The following is an 11,285-nucleotide window of genomic DNA, read 5'->3' as shown; positions in this document are numbered from 1 at the left end:
TGCTCAAAAAAAAAATCTCAGGGCAAAAATATTAAGATAGTTTAAAGAGCAAATAAAAACTGATTACATATGCAGTAAGAAAACCTGCTAGGAAGGGCATTAGTTTTCAATGTACTAATTCCCAAATTAGTACATTTGGGAAGAAATGAAACAAAGGCAGACAAACTTCAAATTGTGAGGATAAATATTATTGCTAACTCAGATGCCAACATATGGGAGTGGGAGGGAGAAAGACCATGCCAAACCAAAGACCCTCTAAAAGCTAGAACTTGGCATCACTGGTAGTTATAAAGTAACAACAATCCGCAGTCAGCAGTTAGGTAGAGGAAGATGAGTTCAATGTTGCCTGTTACTGGACACAGCACATGATGTTAGTTTCTGAGACGGATTTTGCCTTTCAAACTGCTTGATTGGCCTGAATTGCTGACAAATGATGAGAACCGGAACAAAACCGATCAGTCAGGAGTTTTAAATTCAAGACCCAGTTCTGACATCAGGAAAATGACCGTATCTCTTTGGGTTTGTTTTTTTTTATCTGTAGAATGAAGAGGCTGGATTTAATCACCCAGGATTCTGGCAAATGGGCACTGATACTAAAAGAAGGGGTGGGCATGAGAAAAGAAAAGTAAAATAATTTTTTTTAAATGAATAAAGTACACTATACTGAAACATATGGAAAATGCCTGAAGAAATTAAAAAAGAGAGAGAGAGAGAGAGAGAGAGAGAGAGAGAGAGAACATTTCACAAGAGGGAGCAATCATAACTATAGGTCCTATTTTTTAGTACTTTTATGTATTAATTTTTTAAACCATAGAATGGAAATGCCCTAGACCAAGGAATCTAGCAAAATGTTTCCTCAAATGGGCAACAGGCACTAGGAAAATTGCTAACTTAATGCTCTTTTATGAAGAAATAACATAAGAATTTTTTCCAAAAGCTAGTAAATTATACTGATCTAAAAATACATATTATCTAGAAATTATCATAAAGTAATTTTATCCCTTTCATAGTCAGCATTTGCAGTTTTACATTTAAAAATAAGTGCTATATATTTTCATATTTAAAGCCCCTTACATTTGTGTTCCAGGGATAAAATAAATATGAAATTATTGATCTTTGAGGTATAGACTTCTAAAGAAAAGTCTATAAGTCAGGTTGTAGGTCTCCCTTTGCTGTGACATTGGAAACCAGGAAACCACAGAAGCAGTGGACTCTATGCAGCAATGAACTGAACCAGTTAAGGGTGCACACAGACAACTTTGGGGTGGGAGAGGGACAGACGTCACATGGAGCAAACATCAGAGGGAATATTAAGACTGGACAAAAATGAATTTGCTGTATGTTTTGCACGCACTCTCCTTTGACACTCTCTCATAAAATGCACCAAGATTTCAATGAGTTTTGGACTGAACAACTCTTCGGACCAGGAGATGTGCTTCACATGGGTTACACTGACATAAGTTATTAAATGTCTATATATCTGCTTATTTATTCTTCTTTGTAATGATCTTGCAAGGAAGACAAAAATACACGTATTTTCCAAAATCGTAAATTGAGGCTCATGGAGAGTGAAGGGACTTCCTTAAGGAGACACAGCGGAGGCTCAAAGCCATTCCAGGTGGTATTTTTTTCATTTCTCCTTGGGGCCTCTCTGAGATAAAATAGGCTTGGATATGCCCAAGGGCTATTTTTCTGTCTCCTGCTTTTTCTTCAAGGAGAAGGAATTCAAAGGAAATACCTCTATAGAACTGATGGAATTTTCTATGATGATTGATATGTTCTATGTTGGCTCCTAAGCACTTGAAATATGGCTAGTGTGACTTTAATTTTATGTAATCTTAATTAATTTACATTTCAATAACCACATTTAGCTACCAGACAACACAGCTTTAGAAGCTACATGTCTGAGATTAGCAGATGTGCCAGGCATCTCAAACTGAAATAATAATTGGAGGTCAATTATATGTTATCATCTATCTTTATCTGTCTTTTATTTGTTAGTATACTTAAAAGTCTAAACCCTTCATAAACAAACTAATATAGTGGTCAATGACATCTGGTTGACTAAATAGATTTTTTTGACTTTTAATACCTTTAATTGCCATTATTTTTACATATAATTGAAATGAAATAACTAAATAAAACCCTCTGTAGCACCATTTATCTGATTTTTCCAGCAGTTTGCATACATCCTGCTATATTCTTAATTTTACTGTTATTCTTTCTACTATTCATGATATATTAAATACGGTACACAGGAAACCTCTCTAACACATCATGTATGTAGTCCAAAGCACTGTTGTCCATTCTGAATTTCCAGAAACTTTGTGTTTGGTTGCTGTTCCTCGTAACAAATGGGAACCAGGAACAAACCCAAGATACAAAATAGAACAAATGTCTTTATGTAAGATGGGGATGCAGATGACGTCCTTCCTACCAAGGGAGTCCCATACAATAGACTTTAGCTTTCAGTTGTATTATGAAGTTTTCCCACACGTTAGCAGCCTTGTACCTCCAAACACATGTCCCTGTTACTGGTGCTTTGGTTTACTGAACAATTCAGAGTTTCACGGCTTTTTTAAAAGGTAGAACTATCGATTGTTTTCCATCTAAAATGGCAGGTGAGCCATGAAGGTTGTAAGGATAACATGACTACTTCAAAGAATTGTGTAAGGAGTTGGATGTAGATGCAAGATATATGTAACAGCCAAACAACTGCTACTAAAAGCCACATCTGCCACAAAAGCTAGTGAAAGAAGCATCATGTTATCCTAAAAAAAGGAAGTCGTCCAAGTGTTCCTTATGGATTTGTAGAATACCATTGCACCAGTTACATTGGCAAGTCGTGTGGTTACTGCTATCCGACCAACCTTCTCCAGAAGTCAGCCAGGATATTTCACAGAAACTGAGCATGGCTACGGCACAGAGATTGTCATCACATCCTCCAATTACCTTGTTTTTCATTTTTAACTCAGTAGGTTAGGAAAGAGTTACCACCCTCATCAAGTACTCAAAAATAAAGCAAAATTCATGCGAAGGAAAAGGACACCGTTTACATCAGAGTAACGTGTTGGCAGAGTGACACTTAGTGGACTGATGTCCATTGCTGACTCTGGGTATAGATGCTAAGCTGTTGGTAAAGTGCTTCTTGAGACATCTCTGCTCCTGGGGACCTGAATCTGCAAATGTTGAGCACTGTGTCTTGGAAGAAGCAACAGTTGTCAGCACATTGTAAGAGTGTCATGGGTTGGGATGCTGATGAAATTAAACACACAGTACTTGAATTCAAACTTCGGGAGATCAGTGTACGTACTGATCAAGCGTGGCCTTTCCTTTCTTCATTCGGGAGGAATTTTCAAAACCTGGGTTGTGATGACAGGACAAATGACAGCTCCATAGGAGGAGCTTCTTGCAATCTGCTTTATTTAGTAAGGGAGGGAGGGGGGTTGATGCCAATGAAAAGAGTGGATCAAGGAGGCAGAAAAGAGATAGGTATTGTAACTAATTGAACCACTTTTGCTAAGTGACATAAAAATATTCTGATATTAAGGACTATTTTACAACTCTATGGAAGTACTGCAGTGATACATCTTGCATTTGTTTTGTCTTGATGACAAAATGCACTCTTAAGAGTCACAAGAGCCTGCCTTGTGTTAGTTATAAACAAAAATATATTTATATATATAATATATATTTATGTAACTACTATGTGCTTTAAAGAAAATTACTGTATGGTTCAGCAGGGTTCTTTCATTCTTCCCATCTCCAGGGATATGCTGACTTGAATGGCTTCTTAGACAGGAATCAACAATGAAATGGGCCTTTTGATTGAAATGGCAACACCTAAGAACCCACATGTTGGAAATCTCTTAACATTTTTTGTTCCAAAAATGATTAAGGAATTCTTCATATTATTTCCTTTTGTTTCCTTCAGCCAAGAGCAACAGTGGTTTCATGGGACTTCCTAATTGGGAAGTGGAGTCAACACTCTTAAAACAAATCAGATGTTTTATTCTGAGGCAGGGGAATGGGAAGCCTCTTTCGTGACTCCCTCTTTCTCTGTCCTTAGCTAAAAGTTTGGAAATTTTGTCACAGCTCATAGTAAGGGCAGTCATTACTGAGGAAAAGGCAGGCATAGTTTGAACCTCCTGTACAGATGAACGAGTTACCTTGTAAAGTAACAGACTTGTTAGGAGAAATGGGTCCAGAGCAGAAAAACAAAATCCCTTTGCCACACCTCTGTTTGGAAAAGATAGAAAATCCCTTATGTTGTGTTTGCGCTTGCTCCTGCAGAGCCATTTTTCTTAGCAAAATCTTGAAACATTCCTCATTGCTCTTCTGAGTGAAAGGGTTCGGGCTTTGGAACACAGTTATCTCTGAGACATCAAAGAACATTTGAATCAAAGGTGTCGATCCCTTGTGAACTAAAGCTTTATTATTATTGTTTTCTCGATCTCTTTGCAACCCTGCACCTAAGCAAAAGCATTGTAATCTTGTCATAACTTCTGATAAATCCACAGGAGATACCCCATGTGAACTAGAGATGCCATCCCACTAGGGGATCCTGTGTTCGGTGTAAATGGTATCTTGTATAAGTCTGAGTTTTTCTTGTACCCTTCCTGGGCTGGGCTTGTCCAGAAATCTCGTCTCCACGCTACAGCAGCTCAGGGCTCCTTTGTGTGTATGCATGTGTGTGTGTGTGCGCGCATGTGTTTTAAAGGTATCGGTAAAATTTTAGTCTTAACACCTGTAAGCCAGTACTGGTGCTGTTGTGTCCTACAAATTTTAGCACTGCTCTGATACAATAAAACCTTCTTTCTCTCCAACTGGTTCAACTTCAGCATAGGCAGGATGTCCAGAACCTCTTCGAAATTTCATCGCGGGCCATCTGCTTGGGCGTCTCTAAAAGACAAAATGCAAAGATAATGACCATCAGGGTGAGATCCTACCCCAGGGGACATCTATTTGCTATTTGAGATTAACTTCTCAATTAAAGGAAGTAACACAGGAAGTGATCTCCTATAAGCGCGACAGTCAGAATTAAGTGCTCTCCTCTATAAGCCCTTGAGCGCTTGTGTGTGACTCTGGCATCATCTACCCAGCAGGTGAGATTCCGTTTGCCATACCCGCTCCCAGAGGATTGAGAACGCCTCAAAGGCATATGCATATTTATGTCTGAAAAGTGCCCAAATACATCTAGGCAAAAATGAACCATAATAGAAAAAAACAAGTCTTCTTAATATATGAGCATAGCCACTGACATTTTCCCTTCTCTAGAAGTCAACCCTGATATCACTTCATTTTGTTTATTACTTCACTCAGAAAGTGAGGCCATAAAATTCTGTACAGTCCCTACAAGTGTGCTTCCAATTAGGTTCCAGACTTGCCGGCCATAAGCTAAAAGAAATACCACTCACCATCTTGAGCAATTACTTATTAAGTGAAGCATACACATTTATGACTTTCTGTGCTTGGAAATTAAAAACGTCCAGCCCTGAAAGTGGAATCCATCATCAGAGGTGTGGACAATCTTGAGCCAATGAAGACTGCACAGTAGACACGGGCACTCAAATGCAGGTTTTTTGTACTGACAAAAGGAGAGCATTCTCCCCAGTGCTCCGTCCATCAAATAAACCTTCTGTGATTTACAAAAAGATGTGCCGAAATGAATTATTGAGTTACAGCGGCAGAAGGCACTAAAATGTATTTCACAGCCACAGTGACACTAGAAACTATTACTCCATTTATCAAAGTGCCTGCAATTTTGGGGGTAAATAAGACAATAAATACTGAAGGAAGTTTATATCTATCTGAAGAATTTTAATGTAAAAAAGGTTAAAAAATCAGTGTACACAAACCAGCATTTGGTATTTTCTGGATTTGCCAATGACATGTCAATGTCAATGAGTAATGGCTACAGGAGAAGTTTTTCACATCAGGTAGGAACAGTTCTACATTTTGGAAAAATATCAATCAAGCTAATTACATGCTGCCTGCTAATAATATCATGGGCCACCTTGACACCATTGTGTGGTCAGAATGCCTTATGTTTATTAGCTGATTAAGCCCCAGGAAGTAACTGAAACTGAATGATACTTATTTTCCAAAAGAACAAGTTCAAACTAAGGATGGGGCTGCACAGCAAAACAATTATCTAAGGTTAAGACCATAAAACCAGCTGCCTGTGGTGGGACGGAATGTTACCATTGATGGAAACATAGCCAGCACCTCTAGGGAGGTGGGCAGTGAAACTCAGGGTGATTCCTGTGCGGAGGGGACAGACCCACCTGTTGCGGTGCTCGCTACCCATAACCAGCAGTCTGATTTCAGTGACTTCGCAACTGGGGTTCTCCAAAGCCACAACCGCCCTACTTAAGTAGCACCACCAAGACGTTTCTCACAGTCTCCATCTTTCCAAAGCTCACCTGGCCCGTGGGCAGATGGTAAGTATGGGCCCGTGAACTGACACCAATTTCCGAGCTCAGCACACAGATACACTGTCTACAGATGGCACTGTCTACAGATGATGACTCATTGGGAGAGGGGTGCAGATGACAAGCATGTTGATGACAATGCTTAATGAAAGTTGCATTTGATTATGCTCATAGGTGATCCACATACCTGATCTTATGATCCACACCTCAATCATTTGCATTTGCACAGAGCTAAGCTGTGATATGAAATCAATCTACTTCCAAAGTCAATTCTCCCTGCTACAGAATTTGCTTCTTAAAATTCCATGGTCTGTGCATCCCTCACTCTACAACTGTGAACATCACTCTAATTTTATTTCAGTATTAAAAATATACCGTTATCAATGACTTCAGTACACTGTTCATAAGTCAGAATTACTCAGCTAATAATTCTGTCTTAGGTGAAAAGATCGCAGGATTACTATAATGTTTATCATGTACTGTACGAACTCATCACGGAGGTCCTTTAAAAGACAAAGTGCAGAAATGCTGGACAGTGAACCATCCTTTGTTACCACAACACCACAACACAAACATTTTCTGCACTAACTACATATCCATAAAGATAATTTTTCTTTTTTAAAAAATAATTTTTTAAAAAGACTTATTTATTTGAAAGGCAGAGTTACAGGGAATGGGAGAGACAGAGAGTGAGACAGAGGATCTTTCATTCACTAGTTCACTCCCCAGAGGGCTGCAACGGCTGGGGCTGGGCCGGGCCAAAGTCTGGAGCCAGGAGTTTCTTCTGGGTCTCCCATGTGGGTGCAGGGGCCCAAGCACTTGAGCCATCTTCCACTGATTTCCCAGGAGCATTAGCAGAGAGCTAGATGGGGAGTAGAGCAATTGGGATTTGAACTGGTGCTCATACAGAATGCTGGGTCGCAGGTGGTGGCTTAACCCACTAATACCTTAACCTGGCCACAATGTGAGCCAAAATATTTTTTTTTGATTTTCTATTATTCATTGTAGAAAAACCAAGAAATACTTCAATAATATTTAAAATCAGTAGAGAATCCACCAGTCACATATAATTTGGTTAATCATCAGTGTACATCAGTCATATACATTTCTTTATTAAAGAACAAAAGAGCAGAGGTGCAGTCTAGCTATCAAATTATTTAGAACTGCTATTTGATTCATGGAAAACTGAAAATTTATTCTTACTCCTATAGTGTTTTGCTGTTGTTAAACTAAAGGGCAATATTCATAATATTTGATTATTTATAATGAAATCTGACAAAAGTCACACAAATTTGGTCTCATTTTACATTCCTTGGTAATGCTTTGATATCTCAGTCTTAGCTCTAAAAAGGCCACATGTAAAGGCTTTCTTTCTAGAATACTGTCACAAAGAAATAGACAATGCTGTCCCATATCACAAAAACAATTATGTAATCATGAACAAAGAACTTGATTTATCTGGACTTTTGTTTTCTCATCTGTAAAAAAGATACTGAATTTGTCCTCTAAAATTCTAGGGTCATTATAACTTGCTGCTGGAGATCACTGACTTTAAAATTGAGGAGAAAATCATAATGTTTTTAAAAAACCTCCGTAATTTGGTTACTCTGATCATTTTCCCTTCTGCCTCCCTCCACTAACTCTTAAAATCCCCAAATTTAAAGAAAATCTGTATAAATTAGTCTAACATGAAATTGCTTTTCTGAATTAATGTGCAGTTGTTCATACATTTCCCTACAAATGAAAGTAACTGGACAATTCCAGGACTTGAACAGAATGGCTGCATATTCAGTTCTCATGGAAGAGTCTCTAATGGGGGTGTGATGTGAGCCCTCCAACCAGGGGACGGAGAAGGGCCTGGACGGAGGGTGCAGAACTCTGGCTGTGAACTTTCAAGTGTGTTGGAGCACTTTGGTGTTTTGGGGAAGAGATAACACTGTCCTTCCTTCTCGAGGCTTGGGCATTTCCAAATCTGTGTTCTTTGTAGACTGGCTAATTCCAGTAGTTACAGAAACTAATAGAGTCCACGGGGCCACCTGCTCAGAGGGCAGGATATATGTGGCAAACTGAAGAATTCAAAGCAGACTGTAATGCTAATTCATTACAGTGATTTGGGATGTAATGCTTTAAAACATTCCTGGGTGGAATGCGTGGGTGATCTCTAATTTCTTTTCTGAAAATTATTTATGTGATTAATCACATTCAGAAGAGAATGTTCACAGTGCTATCTCAGCTCTGGGGTAGGCTGCACGAGCAGGAATTCTCCCTAATTACTCCTTCAGAACTATTAATTGAACAGTCATCCAGATCTGTCTCAACGGTCCGTGGCAAGATAATTAGCTGAAATATCCACAAACAAACCTGTGGGGTAGCCTCAGTTAGCAGTGTACACAAACTGCAGCTGGAGACCTGTCTTCCAGTTCAGAGAGCAAAACAGTGCTTTCTCGGAGAGATGAGCCCTCGAAAGGACGTGATGAATGGGCAAGGAGATTGTTAAGCTCAGGGCCCAGATTCAGGACACCTGTGGAGCAGGATGGCCCTTGACAAGCAGCTGATTTGGAATTTCTGGTATTTTGTGCTGCTTTCCTCAGTGAAATATGAGGAAGTGGGAAGAGACTGGGATCACCTCCCAGCACACAACATGGCCAAAGTCACGTCCTCCTTGTTACTTCTATTTCCTTGTCTGCAAAATGAGGGAGTTTATTAGATTCCAAACTGCTTCTTTTTAAAAAAAAAAGTTTTTAAGCCTGAGACCCTTTTTCCCAATAAAGTCTTACCTAGGAGCCCAAACAGCATCGCTCATGGCAGGAGGTCCTTTAACTGTGACAAAGAGATCCTGACTCTGAGACAGGGAGTCAACTGGGGGAGTTCCAATTATCTCCATTCCCTACAGGATATGGGTTTGAGTCTCCTTGCTCTTGGTCTGAAGAGAAGGGCCCCCTACCCCAACTCCATGCATGCCTCGCCCCGCTCCCGCCTCTCACCTCTTCCTGGACCAGGCTGCCAGGCTCAGACCAGTTTAGGAGCTATGGCTGACCTAGGTTGACTGTAATACATTAGCATGCTAAATGACATACCTGCTAGCCACCATGACAGGAAACACTGGACCCTACAAGCAGTGAAAATGGGCAGTAGCTAGATGTTGGGAAGTCTCCACTTACTTCTCAGGGAGACCATGAATACTCTGCCCCCTTATTAGAATGTTCCCCCCCACCATTTTTTTTGTTTGTTTGTTTGTTTTGTTTTATTTATTTGAGAGGCAGAGTTACAGAGAGACAGGTCTTCCATCGTAGGAAGGTCAGCCATACCCAAATGGCTGCAATGGCTGGAGCAGAGTTGATCTGAAGCCAGGACCCAGGAACTTCCTCTGGGTCTCCCAGGCAAGTGCAGCGGCCCAAGCACTTTGGGGGCATCTTCCACTGCTTTCTCAGACCATCGCAGAGAGCTGGATCAGAAGAGGGGTAGCTGGGACAGGAACTGGTGCCTCAGGTGGAGGCTTCGCCACTATGCCATAGCACCATCCTATACCTCCCGTTTCTCTAAAGACCCTACCACATTAGACACAGGGGAGAAAGGTCCTCCCCTCTGAGCAGGCCCCTCTCCTCTGTCTATGGAGTATGCATTTTGGCTTTCTTAATAAGTGGTTACTTCTCATCATTCACTCTTCTTGCCCTGGCTCCTGGATTCTTTCTTGAAGGAAATCAAGGACCTGGATACCAGAAGGCCCTGCTTCCACCGCTCCCTGAGCCCCGAGGGAGTCTATGACTCTTGTACTTTGTTAAAGCAAGCTGTCTGAAGCTGTCAAGAAAAATTGCCAGGACCAAAAGAGATCTTGTCAAAAACACAGATTGTGCTTCAGTAGGTCTGAAAGGGGCTGGGAGTCTGTGTTTCTAGCAAGTTCCTGGGTGATGATGGCACAACTGCTCCATACAACCCCCTGAGGAGCAAGGGTAGTGATCCTCTGAGATGGCTTCAATCACCAACATCCTCCAGAAGTGAGCAGAAGGCAAAACCTTGAACTTCGACCTTCCTTGTGTCGCCCACACGTCTTCATGGGAATTGAGCGCCTGTTCTGCTTGTCCTCGCCTTGGCTGTCCAGGGAAAGGATGGGTGCTTTTCTGTCTTTTAAACTCTGAAATACAAGTTCCTCTCTATTTTCCTTATTTTGTGTTCAATATTTCTTCAGTCTTTAACAGTTATATGGCTGGGTTGCCAGGTTTAGCAAATAAATATAGAAGACACCAGTTAAATTTGAATTTCAGATAAATGAGTAATTTTTAAACTATATTTCATGAGACACACTTATGCTAAAAAATGACTTATTTGTTATTTGAAATTCAGATGTATTTGATTCTTGTGTCTTTTACTTGGCAACTCTATCCATAGGGAAACACAGGGGCCTTGGGCCCTGGCTAGGGAGCCTTGCAATCTAATTAAAATAAACAACTCCTGGTGGTGGCTATGTTTCTTTGCTTCATGAATTACAGATCACTTTTTTCTTAAAAAGAGGAACTCACACCGATTTGTCTCTTTTTTCTGGCTGAGAATTCCAAGCAGTAACTCATGTGGGGAGCACGCCTGGGTGTTATTTTATATTTTTTGCTCCCCTAGTTTTGGTTCTTTCCTATGTGGAAATTGCTTTCTGTCTTACACTTACTTCTCCAACCTACAAGGTCTACTTGCCATGGACAGGCTGCCCCCATTCTAGAATTATCCCGTGAAAGATCCTGAAGAACTGGCTAGTCCCATAGTTGGTACATATCCAAGATAAAAATTGTCCCTAAGCATAAAAGCTATTTACTGAGATTAACAAAAAACTGTACTACTCATCTGAATTTATTTTAAAAAATG

The 11,285-nt window shown here is 40.3% G+C and overlaps 1 protein-coding gene across 1 annotated transcript in view; it reads right to left on the bottom strand.

Moving 5' to 3' along the window:
- Positions 1 to 520: 520 nt before the first annotated feature.
- Positions 521 to 11,285, bottom strand: part of PLXDC2 (plexin domain containing 2) — a 474,057-nt gene continuing 463,292 nt past the window's right edge. Inside the window, exon 14 of the mRNA XM_062210542.1 lies at positions 521 to 4,902. Within this exon, the coding sequence (XP_062066526.1) occupies positions 4,786 to 4,902 (117 nt within the window). The 3' untranslated portion in view covers positions 521 to 4,785. The remainder of the gene's footprint in view (positions 4,903 to 11,285) is intronic.

Source organism: Lepus europaeus, chromosome 14 (genome assembly GCF_033115175.1).
Source record: "Lepus europaeus isolate LE1 chromosome 14, mLepTim1.pri, whole genome shotgun sequence".
Classification (NCBI taxonomy): Eukaryota; Metazoa; Chordata; class Mammalia; order Lagomorpha; family Leporidae; genus Lepus; species Lepus europaeus.
The sequence above is the reverse complement of the archived record's forward strand: the minus strand, read 5'-3'. Positions and strand labels throughout refer to the sequence as shown.